Below are 25,168 nucleotides of genomic sequence, written 5' to 3' on the forward strand. Positions count from 1 at the left end.
GAAGAGATTTTTTTTTTTTTTGAAGGGGGAGGAGCGTGTGTAGGAGGGCGGGGTGGGAGGAGACGCGGCTTGCAGTCGGCGATCAGACGGGAGCTGGAGTTGTGCAGGGAGGGCGGGAGAGTCCCAGCGCCGGCTCTGAGGGTCGGCTTTCTCTCCCCCTCCCGTGCGGGGCGGGGTGGTGCGTTCCGAGTTCCCAGGAGTTCGAGGCGGGCGGGTGCCGGGGGGAGGGGAGTGGCGGCGGCGGCAGCGGCGGGCGGCTCCCGCCTCAGCCTCGGCAGTGGCGTCGGCGAAGGCAGAGTCGAGGCAGCCGCGAGCGCTCGGCTGAGTGTCAGCCGGTGGCGACGGCTCAAGAACTGGGAGTTGGGGACGCGCGCGCCGGACCTTCCGCCGCCGCCGTTGCCGCCGCGGCCGCTGCTGCCGCCGCCCAGAGCCTAAGGCGCCGGGGCCGGGGGAGCAGGGGGGGCGGGCGAGCGAGAGGGCCGGGGGGAGGGTGGGGGATGGCGCGGACCCCGGGGCCGGCCCCGCTGTGTCCCGGAGGCGGCAAAGCACAACTTTCCTCCGCTTCTCCCCCCGGGGCCGGGCTCTTGCTGCCACCCCCGACGCCGCCGCCGCTACTGCTGCTGCTCTTCCCGCTGCTGCTCTTCTCCCGGCTCTGTGGTAGGTGAACCTCGGCGGCCGGCGCGGGCTGAGGGAGGCGCGACCGAGGGTCCCGGCTCCACCGCCGGTCGGCGCGGGCCGCCCTCCGGGGCGGTAAGGCGGTTGTGCTCGGCGGTTGACTGCGCTAGAGGGTGCCGCGGACTTTGGCTGGAAACTTTTCGCCGCGCCCGGGGCGAGGCCCGGGAAGGGCCGGGGCCGGCGTGTGCTGCGCCGGGCGGCCGGCCGGCCGCTCCCCTCCCCCGCTCGCCGCTGCCCGATGCCGAGTGCTGGGTGCGCGGGGAGCTCCTTCGTGTTTGCTCCGGGAACCGTTACCTCCTCGCTCATTCGCGGAGGAAGTCGAGAGCGCGGACTTCTGGGCTGGGGCGAAGGTGCCGGGCTGCACGTTTGCCGCCTCCTTTTTTCCCTGGTGAAACTTGAGCTGTGAGTCCAGATACCTCCAGGGACCAGAGCCCGACGGGATGAAGCCGTAGGCTCCCAACCCCTCCTGGCCTCCCGCTCTGGAGAAGGCACCATGTTAGCCCACCCTGCAGCATTCCTTACAGTTCTCTTCCGTCCTCCGGCCCGGTTCTGCCCCGGCAGCCTCTGGATCGCTTTGCATTGAGCCCGTCGCTGCCTTCCAGTTTATGGGACGTCTCTCACACTGTCCGTGTTTATTATAGCGAACGCTGTTTGTCCTCAGGACTTCGATTTGTGTGTTAAATACCTGATTGCATCGATTGTGCTCTGGCTGTTCGTATTAAAACAGACCCCACGCCTCGTCCCCTCATTTTATGTTAACAGTTTTCCTATCACATTTAGGGGCGAGTCTCTGTAAATTCTGTTCCTAGGTATCCGAGACTAGAAATCCACTTGTTATAAGGATCCTGTAAAAAAAAAAAAAAAAAAAAAAATCTGGCGCCTCATTCAAGAGAGATGGACTAAGTGATCATTAATGGAAGGCGGTGATTTGGGAACGTGAGGCCACACCAGTTTGGGGGGATTAGCTTTGGCTTTTGGTAATACCGAAATACTGCAGGAAGTTATTCATTCGAACACTCAACTTGGTGAGGAAGGTGAAGCAAAACTTAACGCTTGCGCAAAGATTAGTGTAGCTAAGACATTTTTATTGGTACATAAGGCTGCTGTTGGATCTGTGTTGAGTGGGATTGTAAATGAAACCAGAAGTTTCATTAGTGTTTATTAAAAGGAGAGATGTGTGCGGATTTCTGGGATGGTGTGATTTAGAAGAAAGAGAGTCCTGTTCCGGGAGGTGTGTCAGGGTAGTTGGTTTATGAGGGGAGGCAGAGTTTTCAAGAGATTGAGTGCCCCTTATAGGCTGAGAATCTCCTCTACCAATTCACCACCGCGTTTCAAGCACGGTAATGAAAGTTTCTGATTTACAGGGTATAGCCTGATAAGTGGCTTGTTATCTAATCTGCATTGTTTCTGTATCTCCACTCCCCAGCTGTTTGGTTCCACAACACAATTCTTAATGCTGCTACCTCTGTAAATTGATGCAAGATTCTACGTTGAATTTGTATACTGTTCTTTGCCATTAGGGAAGATGGTGGATTACAGTTGAGTGGGAGAAAAGTTGGAGGGGGTGTTAACAGTTTACTATCCTGATTTAGATTGTGTTAAGGACTAAGTGAATATTATTTGTACCTCTAATAAAGGCTTATCTTGCTGAGCAAAGCCTTATAGAAGACTGAAACTAGGTGACATGTGCGTATAATCAAAGATACTGAATTTGAATAATAATTTCATAGTGCTTGTTCAAGGGCTTGTACAAGGGCTGATTACTTTTGAAGGAACACACGGTTTTCATGCAGAAGAAAGGTGTGTTTTTTCTTTAAATCCTTTTTGGTGATGTGCTATTGGAGGGGCTTGATATTTTTATTTAAGGTCCTAAAAATTCAAGCAGTATAGGCAAATGGACTGTGATTTAGAGCAGGTGTAAATTCAAGTTTTTAGAGTCAATTTTGCTGGTAGTTGTAGAGACAGGCACTAGGTTTGTGTTTCTGTGCACTGTTCTTTTAAAGAGCTTCCTTTTCTGGCTTGTAGTGTTAATAACACCCTAATTTGTGAACCCTTATGACAAGTTTTTTTTTTTTTTCCATCAACCTCTCTCTATTTTAGAATTCAGTCTTTGAGTAGGGCACAGTTGTCCTGCCTTATGGGTGCTTAGTAAGTATGGAAGTAGAATTGTCTTCATGTAACCTGTTTGTTGATTTGACATTCGTAGCACTCCTTACAAGGTTTTGCGTGTACTAATGTTTGAGTAGTCAGTTTTAGAATTGAAAAGACTTTTAGGCTTTAAAGAGGTGATTATCTGATGATTTGTTAATCAGAATATTTTACTTGTTTGACACGTACAGTTTTTTTTCTTTTTGCTGCTTTTTTGGATATGCTGCTCACATGTAGCATGACCTTAACTATGCTCAACATCTGCAATGTCATCTATTAGTACAATTTTTATATCCTGTTCATGTGCTAAAACAAAACCCTTGCAACTGGTAGATTTGATATTCAGAAAGGTGTAAAAAATTACATATATTTGCTGTTTTGAGGGTGTATACTATCTGTCTTATTTGAAGAACTGAACTTTTAAAGTGAGAATTTTACAGGTTTACAAACTCTGGTTTTTTTTGTTTGTTTGTTTTGTTTTTTAAGCCTGAGAAATTCTTAGGTATAAAGGTCAAGGGGACTAGATTTACAACATCAAGTGACTTGATAAGTCCCATTTATTTAAATCCCATTTTTCTAGAATTCCATATTTCTTTTTTTTTAATTGAAGTGTAGTTAACACACAGTGTTAAATTAGTTTCAGCTATATTTCTTTATGATAGCAATATTCAGTTCATATGTGATCAGGTTTATCTCACTTTCCTTCCAACATTCTTCTTGAAAGGTAGAGACTGTTAGCAGGGGTATGGTATCAATGAAGGAGATAATAAAGCCTGTTTGGTCTTTGTCCATTCCTATTTGAATCTAGGATTCCATGACTTTACATTTTCATCAAGGTTTTATTTAATGATAAATGACGATAAAGAAGATCTATTATTAAATTGAATCTTGAACAGCACTTTCAGTACTTACTGTATTCCTGGCACTTGATAGGCACTTGGGGACATAAAGCATGAATAAGGCAGAGTTCTGGCTTCAAGGAGCTTACAGCATTGTGATAGACATGAAGACAATTGTTGATTATAGGACAGTCAAGTGTTTATGATAGAGATCTGCATGAGGTACTGTGGGGTTGCCCAGAAGAGGGATTCCAAACGCGTTAGGTAAAGATAAATGTGAATTGTGAGAAGTAAAATTACTTTTTAAAATCAGTGAGGCAGATCTTAGTGAGATTAGACATTGTGGTAGGTGGTAGAAGTTTGTTCCTGTCTCTTTCTGATCTTTATTGTTTAAATACTAAATGGGCAGTTTGATTCTGAAAAACAGGCTGCCACTTAATAGCTTTGTGAATTGTTGGCAAGCTATTTAACCTCATCTTTAAAAAAAAAAAGATATCATCACCTTGTGTGTAGAGTTGTTGAGAGAACTAAGTCAAAGAATAAAATAATAAAACAGTGCATGGAATATGGTAAACATTCAAGTGTTAGTAGCATTGCACATTATAAACTAACTTGCCTGGTGTTTGCCATTCTTCAGTTCTACCCTAATGTCTTGAATTGAGTTTTCAAGGTAATTAACTTAATCTATTTGCACTTCACAGCTTTTTTTTTTTTTTTGAATGTGTAGCGCAGTCAGTGCTCTTTAAATATTTGTTAAATTTGTTTCTGATAAATATTCAGAAGACCAATTCTTAGAATATGAGGATACAGTGAAATTAACTTTTGTAATTGTATGGAACCAAGTTGAATCTTCCCTTGATGATGTGGAATGCATTTTAAGATTTGGCAGTTCCCTAAGGTCACTTGGAATGTATTGAAAATGTAGAGTTGGAGAAAAGTGTCACAAGTAAGCTTCTACCTTATCAAGTTACTGATAGTATCAGGTTGGAGCCTATAATATGTGCTGCCCATATAAATCTTTCCGCATTCTTAGCAGATATAATTGGAAAGTGAACCAAATTTAAAAGTAAGCAAAAAACCCCAGATCTTCCTTTCTTGTATTTAGCCATAGCATCAGAAATAGGAACTGGAAAAAGCTGGACAATTTTATATTTGTGTGTGCATGTGTGTATTTACTGTCTTGTTTATTTCATTATGCTTAAATATATTTAATTTAGTGATTCAGGAACTCTAATGGGCATTTTGCATTTGTATAGTTAAGAAGTTAAACTTATGACTTCTTGCCTATTATTTGAAAATTACTGAAGAGAAGCTGGCTAGGATACCTTTGTTAAAAAATAGAGTATTTTGACATTTTGTGATTTGCCCCTTTAAAATTAGAGTAAATAACATATTGTTATAGCATATTCTATAATCCATTAAAGTCCCTATAACAGTTCATAGTAAGGACTAACTAGTTTGTGAAAGATGTGGCATTTAATTAATAATGGCTATTAATATATAAATTTAGGATAAAATCAATCCTTAAGTTAGTAATAGAATGATTATTAAAGATGATTTTATGTTCCAAGCATTCAGGTCCAAAAATGTAAGTACATAAATGTCATACTTTTGATTACCTTTTTATTTTTATCTAAAATTTTTTTAAGTCTTGACTATGTATCCTTCCCTGAATTTCATAAAACTTAAGATTTCTATTTTTTTTTAAGTTTATTTATTTTGAGAGAGTGAAAGAGCGAGCACTTATGGGGGAGGGACAGAGAGAGAATCCCAAGGAGGCCCAGGAACCATGAGATAATGACCTGAGCTGAAATCGAGAGTCGGATGCCTAATGGACTGAGCCACCCAGGCACCCCAAGATTTCTATTTTTATACTAGGTTCTGACATTTAATAATTTATTTAAATAAAATTTATCCTGACTCTTTATCAAGGGTGAGCCTTAATTTTTTTCCTAAATGACTCAATTATTATACTATAGATAATTCATTTAAAACTTTAGCGAGAGCTTCCCCTTATGACTTTGGAAACAGCCATATTGCAGGTACTGTAGTCTATTTTATACTCATGATATACTATTTTTAGTACTATTTTAATATAGTACTACACTGTTTTAGAAACGATCTTGTATTGCATACTTAATCTCAATTTTACGTATTCTCTTTCATATAGCATACAGGGTGATTGTTTTTCTTGTAGTCCTATTTACTGCCCAACATTCATTCTGGTAATTAAGATGAGTAGGAAAGAACTACCTGTTGCATTGTATAGATATAAACTGGAATTTGAGGCATGTGTAAAAATATGCCATCTCGTAACTGGATTAAGTGGCTAAGAATTGGCAGTATGTCTTTCAGCACTTCAGATGATTATTTTGTAGGTGTAAGATAGTAAATTATACCTGTGGATCTATAGATAGGAAACTATTTTTTAAAAAACTTTGATTTCCTTGAACTTTAATGGCTTAGAGAAATCAAACTTGTTCTTATTTTAAATAGGTTAGCTTTGCACTGAGTGGAGGCTTTTTAAGCTCTCAGCTTAGGGTTATTCAGAAGAAATAAAGTTGAAAGGCGGTGCTATAAATCACTGTTCTCAGCTAGCCAGGGTCAGCAGAAGTAGGGTGTGCAGTTGGGTTCAAATCTTAGTTACTAGGGAATCTTTTTCAAGTAACATTCAAACAGGCTCCACTGGATTTACTGGATTGACAATTTTTGCAAGAGGGGTGGGGAGTAGAGCCTGGGGATTGGGACATTTGTAGTTTGAGAGACATCTTCAGATGATTCTTCCCTTGATGAGTGCTCTTTATTACAACATTTAAATTTATGATTTGACCAGATGTGGTTCTTCTTCTGAAAGAAATATTCCACTCTTTTGTTTACTAATGTATCAGAAGTGCTTGGCCTATAGTAGGCACTCAAATTTCTTTATTTCAGGAGTTTAACAGCAAAGTCAAATTTAAACTAGCACTGTCCAGTAGAAATATAATATGAGCCATACACAGAATTTTAAGTTATCCTTATGCCACATTAGAAATAGTAAAAGGAACAGGTGAAATTAACCTTAATCATGTATTTTATTTAACACAGTATAACCAAAATATCATTTCACTGTGCATTTGATACTAAAAAATTGAGATATTTTACATTTTCCTTCCTAGTTAAGTCTTTGAAATTTGGTGTGTATTTTAACTTACAGATTGTTATTTAAACTAGCTGTATTTGATGTGCTCAGTAGTCACGTGTGGCTGGAGGCTACCATATTGGACAGTGCAGGCCTAAACTATATGTGTCTCTGAAGTAGGTAATGCCCGTCTCTGGTCCTTACTCATAAGGCCTAAAATAATATTACTCTTCCTGCCTACCTAGTGAAATTCTGAAATAGCTGGTTTAAGATCAGTTTTCTCTGTGAAGCCTTCCCTCACCACTTCTTGACTAAAGTGAGCTTTTCTTCTTTCTAGTTACTCTTACATTTGTTATGTAGTATTTAATTATAAGTTGTTTTGTAATGTGTGCTCTTTTCAGTAGAGATCTTGCCTCATGCTTCATTGTATGTATCATAACAAGTATTGTAATAAACAAAGATTATTTTTCAAACTATATAGATTTTATTAACATTTGCTTTTTTGCCCATTAATAACTGTTTAAGGAATTGACCAAATTTGCTGTAACATAATTGGCATGAAGAGAATACTTGGTTAGGATTTCATCTTCCATATTGAAGTAAAATAATGAAATAAAATAGAATAATAGCTATAATAAGTAACTATGAAACTTTTGTGAACTTGATTTTATTTCTTATCTGATCCTAGATATCTTTCATTCCTTAGTCCCTGGACGCCTACCCTCTTTTGTGTTTAATAATGTGACATGTGGTCATTAGAGGAAAAAGCACACACATTCTGTTCACTTTTTTTTTCCTTCATGTTTTTAGGTTTAGAGCAATGTTTGCCAAAGTGTTTCTGTTGAATTCAAGTCTCAGAAGATATGTTTCTGGGATAAAATACTGTGGTTAAATAGACTTGGGAATGGAAAAAAAACCAGCTATATAACCCGCTTATGTAAAGTCACTATATACATTAATATACTAATAGCTTAAAAATTATTCCATAAAATATACTGTTTTACAAACTAATTAAAAAAAATCTTTTTTGTGTAATACCTGTTACATTGCAGAAGCTATGTTGTACAGAACACACTCAGAAGTATATCCCTAGAGGGATTTGTATATTTGATATTATTCCTATTTTGACAGTTCTATTCCTACTTTCCTATATGGGAGGGAGTGAATACATACATATTGTCTAATAAGCTAGAAGAGGTTGGTAAGTTTTAAAGATGTTGCTTGATGAGATAGTTCTTCATTGGCTTTTCTTTTTTTCTAAAAATTCATTTTTGCTATCTTTAGGTTTGTGTCTTTATTCCCCATTGTCTTACCCATTTTGAATCGAGATGTTTGCAAAATTGATCTTCTAGGAGGAATACAGTTTTTTTCCTTTGGTATTGTAAAAGCAGCTGTGCATTATTTATCTCAGGGCATATGTAGTTTAAACAGCTTATGTGTGACATGCCTCACTTTGTGTATATCACATCTCACCCTGAATTTGAATTTTCAAAATAAAGTGTAAGATTAAGATACCTAATCTGTTTTGTAATGGAAATATGTCAGTGTTGTTATTGGGAAGGACCTGAAAAAACCAAGAGGCAATTATAAATATAGGTGCATACAACTATGACTCCAACTCAGTGTTGAGAACATTGTATACAATTAATAATGTGCTTGATGCCTTTTTTTTTTTTTTAATGTTTATTTATTTTTGAGAGAGACAGAGTGCAAGCAGGGGAGAGGCAGAGAGAGAGAGGGAATCACAGAATCTGAATCAGGCTCCATGCTTTGAGCTGTCAGCACAGAGCCTGACTTGGGACTTGAACTCATGAGCCATGAGATCATGACCTGAGCTGAAGTCTGACGCTCAACCGACTGAGCCACCCAGATGGCCCTGTGCTTGACCCTTCTAATGTCTTCACTTTAGAGGAAAACCAAAAATGTTAATGAAATAGTAGTATTGGTGAACTGTGGTTCACAATCATATTCATATAGTAACTATTTCTATGTGTTATCCATGATAGACATGATTGTCATTATTACTAGATTATCTTAGGCTGTTTTGAAACTTATTAATATGATTTCTAATTTAGTCTTAGCTACTGTGGGCTAGATTAAGATTCATTTCATAAGTGTCCTGTCATTATGAACTCCAAATTCCCTTCTAATTTGATTCAGATTAGAGATAATCATTCATGGCTAGAAGTTCAATTTAAATATTGGCTAAGTCACACCATTAAACTGTCTAGTTTTTAAATGTGCTTAGGGATACCCTGGTTACTTTATTTTAAATGCAAAATTTTTAAAAGCTTCTCTATTTTATTTATTTTTTATTGAAGAGATTCAAGTGGGAGAAGGTACTTTACTACAGTTTTATCCTTCTCATTACGGACATAGGGCTAGAACATCATAGCATTTTTCACTAAACCATGAGTTTGCATATGTTAATGTCTCTAGCAGCTGTTCTGAACCTCAGATTTCTGCTTGTTAAAGTTAAGAGATAAAAAATTACCACGAACAAAAACCTTGAATAACATGTTCAAATAATCCGCTTGTATTTACTGTCAACTTTTATAGTAGCTTCTCCATTCCTATAAGCATTGTAAGTGTATGATTATAAATCTATGATTATTTTATACAGCTTTGGCTAGTTCATCTGAAAACCAGAATGAACTTTAATATTGAAGTATAATGGTAAGGAATTCCTATTCTCTTTCAAATTGTTACTTCTGTTTGTTGTACGCTAGTACAATGTCAAAGATTTATTTATTTTTTTCTTTTAAAGCTGGTATAGCTTCTATGGTTACCGGACTGATTTTGAATAATAAAAGAAGGCATATCAAGGCCAGAATTAATAACACTAATGAAGACACCTATTCTTAGGAAGAAATAAGGCTGGTTAACTATTGACATTCTTTTCCACATTTAAGATTGTGAAAACCATTTCAAGTTTTAGATTCGTAAGAGTTAGCAATTTTTGGTGGCTATTTTGAAGCCATGCATTGCTTATCAAACTTATTTTTCCGTATGTGTATAAAAGGATCTGGACATTGACACAGTTATATTGATTGTGAAAATGTTTAAATATATAAGTAGTTGGCGAAATTTGTATAGAGCATGCAAAAAAAGTCTCTTGCCTTGTAAAAGTTTGAATCCTAACAACATCTGCTAAAATATAAAAACAACTCTGAAATTGCCTAAGAAAAATGCAGATCTTTGAGGATACTACTATTGCTTTGCTGCCCTCTACAGTCATCTAAAATAATCGCTCTTGATTTTTCTTCCATCAGATGATTAAAATACTTACGTGACCTGTGAGTCGGTTGAGTAATATTTACTGTTAAAATATATTTTTTAGTTAGTCACAATAGTTGATCCATACCTATAATGCAAAAACTAAAGGACTTAGAATTGGAGCAGGGGATAAATTGGGGACTGAGCGTAAATCAGAAAATAGGTAAAACAACACCAACTGAGAGCTAGGTGGTTAGAAGATATCACAGTGAAATAAGACATGGTGGTTGGTCCCAAGTTTATAGACCTATTGGTAAGACTAACTGTATGTTAAAATATATACAAAAAAGGTGTTTGTAAAAACGTTGCAAGTAGTATGGTACAGCCTAAAAGAAAGATCAGTAAGACCTGGAAGAGTCAAGGAAAGCTAAGTAGAGGAGACGAAACTTTTGAGTTGTGTCTTCAAGAATGGATTAAATTCAGACAAGTAAAACAGGGTTATATTAAAACACAAAGGATCTGTTACACAGAAAGGGCTATGCAAGGGGCCTTGGAGTCTTTGCACTTAATAAATGTAAATTTTAATTGTTAGGAGATTTGGAATTAGTAGTGTGTGTGTGTGTGTGTGTGTGTGTGTGTGTGTGTGTGTGTATGTTAAGTCCAGTTACTTAGCCTCTCTGCCTGTTTCATCCCTAAAAAATTGGCGAAGTACTTCATTTACAGAGTTGCTGTGAAAATTAAATGAACTCCTTAAACTGCACGATATAGTGCTTTATAAATACAACTAACAATAATGCAAGGGAAAGTGAATTGTCTTACATTAGAAATATAAAAGTATTGTGGGATTATAGAAGAAGGAGCAGTTTTAGTGGCAATGGAAGAAGACTTAATAGAAGGCCTAATTTTGTAGCTGAACCTTGAGGGAAGAATTTAGATTTCCATTTGTGAGGGAAATTCAAAGAGAAAGAGGGCATTCCAGGCTGAAAAGATCACTGGACTGAGAATTCTGTGGAAGGAATGTTCCCGTGTGGTTCAAGCATGAGCTTTTTGTAGGGAAGTCATGGATTTTTAAATACTTTACTGATGCTGAGGAGAATGTGTATGGTAGGCAGTGAGGAGCTTTTGAAGGCAAGTAACTACTGAATCTGTCTGATTTGAGGATGTTGTATTGCTCTGATCACAGTGTATAAGATATATTGGAGATATGAGAGACAAAAAGGAATAGCCATTATAATCGTTCATGGAAGAGAAGGTTGTGAAGACAAATAGCATTTTGGTAGAAGGCTTGAATGGAGTGATGGATCTAGTGTTTGGATATCATAGTGGGTGAGAAAGGAAGAGTTGGATCTGAACTTAATGCTTCTCTTTTGAATGGCTAGAAAAGTATGGTAAAGGTATTAATTAGTTTTAGTCCAGTAACATTTTGGAGGCAATTAAATTGCGGTATCTTTGGGACATATTTTATTTTTTTTATTTTTTTATTTTTTTAATGTATGAAATTTATTGTCAAATTGGTTTCCATACAACACCCAGTGCTCATCCCAAAAGATGCCCTCTTCAATGCCCATCACCTACCCTTCCCTCCCTCCCCCCCCCCCCCCCCATCAACCCTCAGTTCTCAGTTTTTAAGAGTCTCTTATGCTTTGGCTCTCTCCCACTCTAACCTCATTTTTTTTTCCTTCCCCTCCCCCATGGGTTTCTGTTAAGTTTCTCAGGATCCACATAAGAGTGAAAACATATGGTATCTGTCTTTCTCTGTATGGTTTATTTCAGTTAGCAATAACACTCTCTAGTTCCATCCATGTTGCTACAAAGGGCCATATTTCATTCTTTCTCATTGCCACGTAGTACTCCATTGTGTATATAAACCACAATTTCTTTATCCATTCATCAGTTGATGGACATTTAGGCTTTTTCCACAATTTGGCTATTGTTGAGAGTGCTGCTATAAACATTGGGGTACAAGTGCCTTAGGGAAATATTTTAGAGCTGTAGTTGGAAATTTATTATGAGATGGTGGAAATAATATGTGGAGTTGGGAATTACCAGGATTGAGATATTGGGAATAGATGAATTTTTAGAGAGAAGGCAGAGGGGGAGGAGAGAAGGAGGGAGAAGAGAAGGAAGAAAGGAAAGAGAAGTGGGCAGGGGGCTGGGAAAAATTGTCAAGGTTGAGGTATTTTAATTGGATAAGAAGGAGGGAGAGGGGAAATCATCTGGAAAAAAAACTTACTTGATAAATAGACCAATATATTTAGTAGTTAAGAGGAGTGCATGGATGACCCAGTAATTTAGTAAAAGTGGTTAGGAGAGGTCAAATTCCAAAAAGTTAACAAATGAGGGGACGGTGAAGAAGTAGTAAGGTATGGCCCACTCTTGGGAAAGAGAAAGAGTAATTTGATGGGGGAAGAATAATGTATCAGTTGTTATGGGCTGAATGTTTGTCATCCCCAAATTGAGATATTGAAGCCCTAATTCCCAATGTGATGGCATTAGGAAGGGTTCTTTGGGAGGCAGTTAGATACCAGGTGGTTCGCGTACGGAAATCAGGACCCAAGGGAGGCTAGACATCTAGAACCATACCCAGAACCACAGCCAAGATAATGTCAAGGGACAGTCTGTCAAGGTCATTGCTTTTTGCTTCTTGAGACACTGGAGGTTATATACAGCTTTGCCTCTTAGACTGGCATTGCTGCTCTTAGAGATTGGATATTGTTATTACCATAGCACAAGGGACTATACTTTCCATGGGTATCCATTACAGAAAGTTGAAGGAAAGCTCTATAAAAAAATTGACATATAGTTGACAGTGTTCTGTTAGTTTCAGGTGTACAACATAGTGATTCGACAGTTCTATACATTAGGCTGTGCTTACCACCATAAGTATAGTTACCATCTGTTACCATGCAATGTTATTATAATATTACTGGCTTTTTTGTTCCCTGTGCTATACTTATCATCCTCATGACTTATTTTATAACTGGAAGTTTATACCTCTTAACCCCTTCACCAGTTTTGCTCTTCCCTCCAACCCCCTAATGTTTGGCAACCACCACTTTGTTTTCTGTATTCATGATTCTATTTCTGTTAGTTCGTTTGTTCTGTTTTTTAGATTTCACATATAAGTGAAATCATATGGTAATTTGTCTTTGATTTGAGTGAAAGGTGAACACAGCATTAGACGATGTGAGGTATGAGCTTGTTTGAACAAGGCTGGAGATACTGATTGATGAAATCTTAAAACCTTTTATTGACATACTTTTACAGAAAAGTATTAATGGTAAGTGTGCAGTTGGGTGAACTGTTACAAAATTAGCAACTCTGTGAAACCATCACCCTGGTCAAGAAATAAATTTACTGGCACTCTAGAAGCTCCCTCACACTCTTTCCAGTCACACATCTGTCTCCCTGAGCAATAACCACAATTCTGACTTTAACTCCATAAATTTGTTTTGTTTTTTTAACTTTATATAATATTTTTCTGCTGATGTTGTGAAATTCATGTTGTTGCGTGTAACATTTTTTTTAACACTACTGTGCAGTATTCTGTCCTGTCACCATCCATAATTTATCAGTTTTAATGTTGGACAGAAATTTGGGATGTTTTCAGTTTGAGGCTTTTATGAATGGTACTACCATGAACATCATTTTATTTCTCTTTTGGTGGTAGAATTGCTGGTTCATTTTATGCATGTTTTTGTTGAATAAGTTTACTAAACAGTAACAATTTATACTTCCAATCAGTAGCTTGTAAGACTCATTTGCTCCACGTCTTCACCAGCCCTTTGTAATGTCAGTACTTTTTCTTAACCATTCTGAGCAGTATGCAGTGGTATAACATTGTGATTGTAGTTTGTATTTCCTTGATGGTTGGGATCTAAGGATTTGCACCATTTTGAATATCCTCTTGTGAAATGCCCGTTGGTTTTTATCCCATTTTATTCAGTTGTATTGTCTTTTGTCTTTTTACGGATCTGTTGGATTTGTTAATGTATGCTACGTATGAACCCTAATATGTATTACAAATATCTTCTCCTACTTTGGTCTTTTCACTCTATTGATGGTGTCTATAGATGAACAGAAGTTCTTTAATAATTATCCAGGTAGCCAAAACCAATCTTTGTCTTTATAATTAATTCTTTGCCTTATTTACAATATCTTTCTCTAGTGCATTATCATGAAAACATTTTCCCTAGGAGTTTTATCATTTTGCCTTTACTGTGATTCATCTAGAATTTGTTTTTTGTGATTATTAGGTAGGATCCATATTTTTTCTTCATTTACTATCCAGTTGACCATCACCGTTTTTGGAAAGAACCTATTGTGCAGTGCTGCCTTTATAATAAATCAAGCAGCTGTCCATGCCTGGGTTTATTTTGGGGCTCTCTTCTTCATTCCATTTGTCCACTTTGCTATCTTGGCACAAATGTCATAATATCTTGGGACGCCTGGGTGGCTCAGTGGGTTAAGCGGCCGACTTGGGCTCAGGTCATGATCTCGCGGTCCGTGAGTTCGAGCCCCGCGTCGGGCTCTGTGCTGACAGCTCAGAGCCTGGAGCCTGTTTCAGATTCTGTGTCTCCCTCTCTCTGACCCTCCCCCGTTCATGCTCTGTCTCTCTCTGTCTCAAAAATAAACGTTAAAAAAAGTTTAAAAAAAAAGTCATAATTATATCTCATTATAGCTCTATTATTTGTTTATTTGAATTTTAACATTTATTTATTTTTGAGAGAAAGAGCAAGATAGAGTACGAGCGGGGGGAGGTGCAGAGAGAGGGAGGGAGGGACACAGAATCCGAAGCAGGCTCCAGGCTCTGAGCTGTCAGCACAGAGCCTGACGCAAGACTTGAACCCACAAGCTGTGAGATCATCTTGATGTTGGGTAGAGTAAGTCCACCTATTTGTTCAAGTTTAATGTGGCTAGTCTTGGTCCATTTCTTTTCTGTATAAATTTTAGTAGCAGCTTATCAATTGCCACAAAAAACCTATAGGGATTTTTTATTGTGAGTACATTAAATCTGTATGAATTAATGTAGGGCTAAATAGACGTCTTTATACTGAATCTTTCAACCTGTGAATCTGGTTTATCTCGCTATTTACCTAGGTTTTCTCTACATTTCCCATAAAACTTTGTTTTTTTTCTGTGTCTAGGTCTTGCATCACTATAAATTTTTTATTACATTTAATCTACTCAATTAAAGATTCAAGTTACTTGTTTTTTGATATTACTATAAATGATATTTTAAAATATTACTAATTGCAGGCATATAAAATCTAATGCTTTAGTTTAGGTATCGTGATCTTACATCCAGAGACTGTGCTAACTTCATTTATTTCTAATACTTAGTCAAATCTTTTGGATCTTCCATCTACAGAGTCATGCCATCTGTAAAAAGTGAAAGCCTGTTTTTTTTTTTCATTCCTTATACTTTTTTTTTTCTTTTCCTTTGCTTGTATGCTCTGGAGCATCATAGCTCCACTATGATGTTAAATTAAAGTGGTGATTGCGGGCATCATTGTCTGATTCCTAATCTCAGAGGTAAAACAGTCTTCAACATTTCAAAATTAAGTATGATTCTTGTAGTTTTTTTTTTTTTAATAGAATCTTTATCAGATTAGGAAAGTTTCTATTCCTAGTTTGCTAAGAATTTTTGTCATAAATGGTGTTTACTTTTATCAAATACTATATCTTAATTTTGAGATGATTAGAGGATTTTTTTCCTTTTTTTAATATGGTGAATTACATTTAAAAAATGTTAAACCATCTTTGTGTTTCTGGAATAATCACGGTTTAGTTTTGATGAATTATATATTTTATTATATCACTGGATTCAATTGACTATTATTTTCTTTATTTTTTTTCTTCATCTATATTTATCAGTTGTCCTGGAATATTCCTTTCTTATGATCTTGCCAAACTTTGGTATCAAAGTTATGGTGTGCTCAAAAAAACTGAGAAGTATTACACCTTTATTGTCCTGTGTATGAGTTTAAGATTGGTATTATTTTTCTCTTTAAGTGTTGGGTAGAATTCATAGGTAAAGCCATCTGGGCCTGGAATATTTTTTGTGGGAAGGATTTTTATTTGTAGATTCCATTTTTTAATAATTATGGTACTTAGATTTTCTATCTTCTGTGTCACTTTTGACTCATTCTGTTTTTCTAGGGATTTGTCAGTTTCTTGCTTTCAATTCTAATGACATGAAGTTTTTCTTAATGTCCTCTTACTACCTTTATTTATTCTTTTTTTAATACCTGAAGGATCTGTAGCAATGCTGCCTCCCCCCCTTTTCATTTCTTTTATTTGTAATTTGTGTTGTCTTGGTTTCTGGATCAGTCTTGCCAGGAGTTTATCAGTTTTATTATAAGGACTTACCAAAGAACCCACCTTTGATTCATTGTTGATCCTATTTTATGTTTGTTTTCTATTTCATTATTTTCCTGGTCCGTATTTCCTTTGACTTTTTTTGGAGAGTTTATTTCCTATCTCTTTTCTATTTCTTGAGATGAATAGTTAGATTATTGATTTGCAGCCTTTCTCTTTTTCTTATATATGCATTTGAGCCTATTTTTCCCTTTAATTATGACTTTATCTGCATTGTATGCAAATAAATGTTTAAAACATGAAAAAATTTCCATGTGATTTTTTTTGAGTCTTGGATTATTTTGAAAATTATTACTTAACTAGATACATGAAGATATTTTAGTTACCTTAGTTTTTGATTTTTAGCATAATTACACTGTGTTAAAGAACTTGTGTCTGGTTTCAGTCTTTGGAAATAGCATTAGGTCAATGTTGATAATTCCATGTATACTTACACAGAATGTATATTGCTTTTGTTGGGTAATTGTTTTCTTACTTTGTATATATCAAGTAGGTCAAGTTGGTTGCATTGTACAAGTAATAAGTCTTTATCCTTTCTAATTTTTTCCCCTGCTTTTTCAGTTAATTACTGTGAAGTGTATTAAAATCATATTCCATGATGTGGATTTGTCTTTTTTTTTTTTCCAATTCTCTGAAGTTTTTTGCTATATGGTTTGAGGCTGAGTTATGAGGTACAATTAAATTGGAATTTTTCTATCTCTGGCACTTGACTCTTTTATCATTATTAAATAGTCCTCTATCTCTAGCAATACTACTTTCTTTAAAGTCTACTTTTTCTGATTTTTAGTATGGCTACATTACGTTTATTTTGGTTAGTGTTTGCATTGTATCTTTTCCCCAACTTTTACTTTCATCCTTTTTGTACTCTTAAATTTAAGTGTGCCCCTTGTAAGCGGCATGTAATTTTTAAATCCAGTCTGCTAAGCTTTGTCTTTTATTTGACATATCTAGTTATCTCTGATTAATTAGTCCCTTATATATTTGGGCGTAAATCTATATTACATCTTGGTTTTCTACTTGTGCATATGTTTTTTGTTTTATTCATATATTCATTGCTTTCCTTTGTAGTAGTTATTTTTCATTCCTTTTCCCCCCTTGCTAAATTTCAGTGGCTACTTTAGATATTACAAAATACATCCTTGACTTTATTAAAGTGCAGTATAAATTACTATGAATATTACTCCTTTTTAGACAATACAGGGACCATCAAACCCTTTAACTCTATCCTTATTTTGCTGTTAGTGCTAGTGTCTGTGTATGTGTATCCCATACAGCAATCGTTCATTTAGTTTTTCCAATATGCTTACTTTTTCTATAGTTCTTTCTCTCTGCATCTTGTAGTTTCCATCTGGAATTCTCTTAACTTCTGCCTGAAAAACATCCTTGTATTTTCTTTAGTGTGAATCTGCTAATTTATTTTGCCTGAAATTTCTTTATATAAATATATAACAGCTTTACTGATGTAATTCACATATCATATGCTTTACTGACTTAAAGCGCATAATTAAAAATTTTTTATTAAAAAAAAATTTTTTTGGGGGCGCCTGGGTGGCTCAGTCGGTTAAGCGTCCGACTTCAGCTCGGGTCACGATCTCGCGGTCCGTGAGTTCGAGCCCCGCCTCGGGCTCTGGGCTGATGGCTCAGAGCCTGGAGCCTGCTTCCGATTCTGTGTCTCCCTCTCTCTCTGCCCCTCCCCCGTTTATTTATTTTTTGGGACAGAGAGAGACAGAGCATGAACGGGGGAGGGGCAGAGAGAGAGAGAGAGAAACACAGAATCCAAAGCAGACTCCAAGGCTCCAAGCTGTCAGCACCGAACCCAATGTTGGGCTCGAACTCATGAACTGCAGGATCATGACCTGAACCAAAGTTGGCCACTTAACCAACTGAGCCATCTAGGTGCCCCTGAAAGTGCAATAATTCACGGTTTATAGTATATTCAGAGTTGTGCAACCATAACCACAGTCAATTTTAGAACATTTTCATCACTCTCTGCTCCCCTAAAAGCAATCATTCTCCCATTTTCCCTCACCTCTCCCAGTACTAGGCAATCATTATTAATATAATTTATGTTTTTATTGATTTACCTATTCTGTACATTTCATATAAATGTTATACAATGTGTGTTCTATGTCTGATATATTTCATTTAGCATAATGATTAGAAGGTTCATCCATATTTTGTATATATTGGAACTTCATTCTTTTTTATTGCCAAATTGTATCTATTGTGTGGCTATATCACATTTTATTTCTTCATCAGTTGATGAACATTTGCATTATTACCACTCTTTGCTATTATGAGTAATGTTGCTTTCTACATTCATGTATGACTTTTTGTGTGGACATATATTTTTATTTCACTTGAGTATTTAGCTTGGAGTGGAACCAGTGTAACTGTAACCTTTTGAGGAATTGCCGGTTTGTTTTGCAACGTGGCTATACTGTTAAATATTCTTACTAGCAGCACAGGCCACTCCAGATCTGTAGATGTTATGTAGTTTGGTTGATGGGTCAGTTGTGGGTGACGGGGGCTAGGTTTGTCTGGGAGTGACCTGAATTTTATGTCTTGGAAGAAGAAAAGAGAAGTAATAGCATCAAAAGTAGGAACCAGAAGGGCAAAAGAATAACACAGTCCCGGGAGGGTGAGCATCACACCTGGAATTAGGTGAGAACCAGGAATTAGGAAAGGAGCTATGTGCTGTGGGGAGTTTGGGCAGGTGTTTGGCAGCATTTCTGGAAGCTTAAAGTCCTGGTGACCCAGATTTTGTATTTTATTCTTTTCTCCCCACTCTTAGAAACAAAGGCAGGCTTATTGTTCAAATCCAAGGTCAAAATGTTTCCTTAGAATTTTGAATTCTGCCATTTCCTACATGGTCTCTATTAGTTTTAGGAAAAGCAGCTCTTTTCTTGTGCCCAAACCATTCCACCAAAAACTTGTGGGGCAGTTCCCCTGTGGTGAAAAATTCTGTCCTGATCTGTACTCAGGGCTGCAGCACATTAGAATGAACACTTACTAGCTTCTAATCTGTGCACACGATTGTACAGAAAGATGTGTAGGCCCTTCTGAGAAGCTAGTCTTTGGCTGTGAATGTGAAAGGTAGATACTGACTCTGTCTTACCCCTTACCACAGATCTCTGTGGGCCAGCCACCCCCAGGAGTGTGAACCGCTGGTTCTATGAGGGAGTATACCCAAAGAAGGACAGAGTTGGAAGAGGTTCAGACTTTGAGAAGGTATATGGTTCAGGCCACCTGATAGTAGAGAAGGCTGGAGCTGGTTTGGAGTTATTACAAGGAATAAGCTATTTTCTGGGAGTGCAGGTGGTGGTATGAGTGTGTAGTGGGAGTTCTGGTGCTAGTGGGGAAGTAGACTTTTGAGAACATTTGGGCAGCATGGAGTCTCTGGTTTCTGTGTTATGAGAACAGAGGGAGGGTTATTGCCTGGCTGACGCTTCAAGGTTGTAGGGGGACTGAGTTCTGGACACATGGCTGGGACTGGCTCTACCCAGTGTTCTCATACCCATGCTGCTGACTCCTAGTCTGCATTGGACATGGCAAGAGAGTCTCTTCCTCCTGCAGAATTCTTATAGTGCCATCTTCTGAGAAAGCTCAATGCCATATTTATATGAAAGGAGAAGTACTTAAAGGAATTCCATTTTTCAGAGAGGAAAATGGTGGTACATTTGGAGTTGACTGTCAAGAAGTTGATCACACATGCATCTCCATAGTGTAAAGGTACTTTAAAGGTACTTAAGATTAGAAGCTAAGTATTATGTGTTTTGTGTATCTCTTAAGCCAAATGAAATGAAACATGTCTATATTAATGCTTTTCTAGAAACTTTGAGAACTATAGATTCATATAAATAAAACATTTTAATTTAAATATTTAGAAAGTATATGGAATGTAGAAACATTACGTGTAATTCTTTTTAAATTTTTACTAGTCTGATTTTTGAATGTTACAGCTTGCACTAGCTTTTGACTTAGGTGCGATACTCTGCAGATGCTGATTTACTGCTTTAGGATACCAAATTTTTTTTAATGGTTATTCATTTTTGAGAGAGCGTTAGCAAGCAGGGCTGGGGCAGAGAATGAGGGACGAGAGGATCTGAAGCAGGCTCTGGTCTGATAGCAGTGAGCCCTATGCAGGGCTTGAACTCATGAACTGTGAGATCATGACCTGAGCTAAAGTTGGACGCTCAACCAACTGAACCACCCAGATGCCCCTAGGATATCAAATTTTGACAGTTACCATATTTCATCAAATGTAAGAGGTCATTGATTAAGAGATACACTATGATTTTATATGCCATTAAGGAAGAGAAAAAAACTGTGACAGTACTTTCCTATCACCTAGAATTTTTACTTTATGTGTATTGACTTATTTTATATTTGTTGGACTTTTATTTCATACTTACCAATATTATATTCATGGATTTTTAAAAATCATCATAACTTGTGTGCATCCATGAAAAGCAAAATATAAGTGGAAAAATGGTTAAGGTATTCCTACTACTTCCTCATATTCAGGGTCCTTCTTCTTTTATTGCTTTTTGCCTCAATGCTTGGAAGAGCTCTTTGATGCTTTCTTTCTTAAAAGATGTCTTTATAACAGAGGGAATATAGTTAATATAGTTATGATAACTTTATACGATTACAGCTGGTAACAACACTTACTGTGATGAACACTTTGTAGTATATAATTGTCAAATGACTCTGTTGTACAACTGAAACTAACATCATATGTCAATTATACTTAAATTTAAAAAAAAAAGATGTATTATAGTTTCCAAGACCACCCTTAGATTCAGTAATTCTCTAAGAAGACTCTTAGGACTCAGCCTAGATTTGTACTCAAGGCTATGATTTATTACAGTAAAAGCTCCCACAATAAGCAAAGGTCATGAGGTAGAGTCTGGGGAGAACTGGGCACAAGCTTCCAGAGCTCTCTCCCACTGGAGTCCAACAGGAATGACTTGTGATGACATGGGTGAAGTGTTTCCAACCATGGAATCTCATTAAGGATTCCATGAAGAGAATTTTTATTGGAGACTGATCATGTTGGCACTCCTTGCCTAGCATATACCCAAATTTCAGATTCTTAGAAGGAAAGCAGGTGTTCATCAACTGTTTGTACAAAACAGTTTAGGCACAGTGAGCCGCTATTATCAATTAATGGTGGGAACTTTCCCAAATAGTGATTCCTCATCACTAGCCAAAGGTCATCCTTGCATGAAGGCCTTTTTATGGATAGCAGTTTAGGCTCACTGTGTTAACTCTTTATTGCACAAAACCATTGTCTCTGAGATTTTTCTTACCAGCCTCTAGTATCCATTCTAGAAGTTTTTATTCCGGTGCTATCCTGATCTTACTAGAAGAAATTAGTGGAACATATAATTCTTATTGCTTAAAGGTCATAGGTCATAGAGTTGCCTATCATCAATCAGGCTAATAGGAATAATAACCAAGTTTGCATATATACAGGCCAATTTCAGAGATGGAAAAGATCTGCATCTTGGAGACAGTGGAAAAAAAGTAACTAAAACCTGCTTTTTTTTTTTTTTTTTGAGATTGTTTGCTATATTGAATGCTAAATTAAAGAGCTTAACTGGATTCAAAGGATAGTGAGTATTTGCTGCTGAGATTATTTTGATGGAAATTAGGATAGAAGAGAGTAGGGTGATAGGATTATAGTATAAATTGGGGGGGGTGGTCTAGTGTTGTCCGTCTTTTGTCCAGAATGCAGAAGAAAGGCCAAATTGCAAACAGTGCTGAAAATGACTGTAGACATCTAGTGTGATAATACTCAGCCCCCTTTTTCCATTTTCTTTCCCTTTCAACAGTTTTATATGTATAAAAGTGAATTGCTCTGATAGAAATTCTAAGCACTGTCCTTTGAAATATTCTTGTTGTACTCCCCCCCGCCCCAGTAAGTCTAAACATCTCTGTTTCCATGTGTATGGTCACTACTCTCATTCTGGGGTTCTGGGCATTTATTGTCTCATGCTTACTTTAGTTGCAGTAACCTCCTGTTAGTTTCCTAGGACTACTGTAACAAATTATTAAAAAACTTGGTGGCTTAAAACAACAAATGTATTTTCTTGCAGTTCTGGAGTACCTGAGTCCAAAATCCAGATGTCCACAGTGCAACATTCCCTCCAGAAAGCTCTCTAGGGCAGATTCTTTTCCTTGCTGCTCCTAGCTTCTGGTGGCCACAGACATTCCTTGGCTGCATAACTCACTCTGCCTCCGTTTTTACATGGCCATTGCCACAGTCTGTCTTTCCCATGTTGTTTGTTACTTATAAGGACTCTTGTTATTGAATTTAGGGCCCACTTGGATAATCCAGGATGTTCTCATCCTGAGATTTTTAATTGTATTTGCAAAGTACCTTTTTCCAAATAAGATCATAATCACAGCTTTACACTCCTAATTGCTCTTTCTGTATCTGTGGTTTTTTTCCCCCACAATTTTTTGGCTTCCTAAATATTCACTCTACAATATTACTTCTTTTTTCTCCTGCTTGTTTATATTTTCCCTGATTTGGCTTTTAGCTCCTGACGGGTAAGGAATATTTCTCCTTGTCCTTCCTCAGCATAAAGCCTGATCAATGGAGGTAGGTGTTAAATAAGCATTAGTGAACAAAATGGATGTACAAAGAAACTGAATTAAGAATTTGCCTTTCTGGCTTCATCTCTGTTACTAAATTACCAATACTTGGGTTTTTCTGATTTTTGTAAACTCTCCTTGCATTTTATGTTTCTGTGAATCTTTTTACTGTTGTTCTCTTTTCTGTAGTGCTTTTTTCTCTGATTGGAAAAACTTACCTTGCCTAAAATCCAGCTTATTCCATTACTCCTATACAAATTTACAGAAATAAAATTAGAATCACTAGTTCAGACTTAGCAGTCTTTTTTTTTTTTTTTTTTTTTGATTTTAGAGAGCATGAGCAGAGTTGGGGAGAGAGGTAGATGGGGGGGGTGGGGGGAGAGAGAATGAAAATAACTTAAGCAGGTCCACACTCAGTGATGTAGCCCGTCTTGGTACTTGATCCCATGACGCTGGGCTCATGACCTGAGCTAAAATCAAGAGTTTGACGCTCAACTAACTGAGCCACCCAGGTGCCCTGAAAATTTTACTTTTTAGAGGGGGTTTTCTCACTGTACAAACATTACTCATTCCTTCTCCCAAGTCAACATACTTTGGCACTCTTAAAAGCGGATATATCCCAGTTTGCCTCAGAATGTCTAGGCAACTGTTATTCTGACATAATTATCAATAATGCTCCTTCACTTCCTTTTCACTCAAAAAAATGTGTGCTTTGGCTTGGCTAACAAATTATATGGTCACTCTACCCATACCATCCATTGCCTTAGAAGCATTATTTTCTCTTCCAGATTCTCAGCTCTTGGAAATCTCAGGCTATATAGTTTTCTACATGATAGTACCAGAACTTAGTATTCAGTGAATGAAACTCAGTAAATATTTGAGCTCTTACTATGTGCCATACCTGCTGTATTTTGGTCCATATTAGCTCACTTATTTTTTCAACCTAGACTTGTCTTGTAATATCTAATCCTTTGCTGCAGTGTTTTTCACTTACCTTTCTTTCCCTTACCTAACTTTCACCTTGTAAAATCTTAACTCTAATTCAAGTGCAGCTGTAGAGATTTTTTATTCTTACCTTTCAGCTACTAGTGATGCTTGGAGAGAAAAAAAAATCATATAACCATGCAGATTGGTGCTACTATAGAATTAGGTGTTAGCTCTAACTGGACCTCAAACAATTCTAGCCGTTCTTCCTTTGGGGGTTAGTGCACACTCCCATGTTTGAATTTTTTTAAAAAAAATTACTGAAACCTTGTTAATTAGGTGATGATAGTCCCATTTTATAGGTGTTAAAACAGGTTGAGTACCCAGGGTCACACTGGTAAAATTTAGATGCCTGTGTGTTCTTGAATCTAGGTTAGTCTGACTCCAAAGTTCTTGCTTTTTCATTCCACCTTGTTATCATTCACAATTTAAGTCTCATTCTTAGGTCTCGGAAGTAGTGTACTACTAAACCATAAACTCCATGTACTTGTTTAGAGATGCCTCTTTTATTTACAACAGTAAATTTGAGATTTTTGGATTGTTAATGCATGTCATATGAATGTGTATAAATTTTTACATGGGTCATTATAGAAGGCTGTCATTTATGAGAATTGATAATCACTATCTTTGAAGGACCTGTTTTTTTACAATGTGAAAAAATCTGAGAGTACGTATTCATAGGGCTTCTGTTTTTTGTGTATCACTTATAATAAGCTTAAAGTAAGTTAAAGGATCGGAAATAAATTCATTAGTATGGTTAAACAATTCTTTCATTTGAAAATTGCTAGTTATTGATTATAGATTTTACTGCTCAAATAACAGTAAAACCTAAGATAATTACTATAGTATTTGGGGTAATAAATGTTACTAGGATTAAAACTCATAATTTCATTTGTTTTTAAAAGTTGCCACAATTTCACAGGTTGTAGTGGGATTGAAAGAGCAGATTTTTAGTAATCGTTATGAAAATCTGTTCTCCCACTACTCCACCTCTGGTCGTAGTAGTGCTGACTTAAAACTCCAGCGCCCGGCCCGGCCCCTCCACCTTTTAATTTGAAAATCACTGAGCTTTTGAATGTCTTCACTAATATCCTTATAGGTACTAAAATTTATTTGTAATGTGCCTCAGCATGGTGGAGTTGCCAAGATTACTTTTTGAAGCCAGAAGCTTTCTTCTTGTTTGTCTTTTGCCACTAGCTAT

The 25,168-nt window shown here is 37.2% G+C and overlaps 1 protein-coding gene across 3 annotated transcripts in view; it reads left to right on the forward strand.

Moving 5' to 3' along the window:
• Positions 1-466: 466 nt before the first annotated feature.
• Positions 467-25,168, forward strand: part of NECTIN3 (nectin cell adhesion molecule 3) — a 134,103-nt gene continuing 109,401 nt past the window's right edge. For 2 of the 3 annotated variants that reach the window (XM_023260118.2, XR_002745261.2), the window contains exon 1: positions 474-657. In XM_023260118.2, coding sequence (XP_023115886.2) covers positions 498-657 — 160 coding nt within the window. In that variant the 5' untranslated portion in view covers positions 474-497. Of the gene's footprint in view, positions 658-25,168 lie in introns of all 3 variants that reach the window. The other variant, XM_023260119.2, reaches the window with a different exon arrangement.

The sequence above is a fragment of the Felis catus genome, chromosome C2, assembly GCF_018350175.1.
Source record: "Felis catus isolate Fca126 chromosome C2, F.catus_Fca126_mat1.0, whole genome shotgun sequence".
NCBI classification, from domain to species: Eukaryota; Metazoa; Chordata; class Mammalia; order Carnivora; family Felidae; genus Felis; species Felis catus.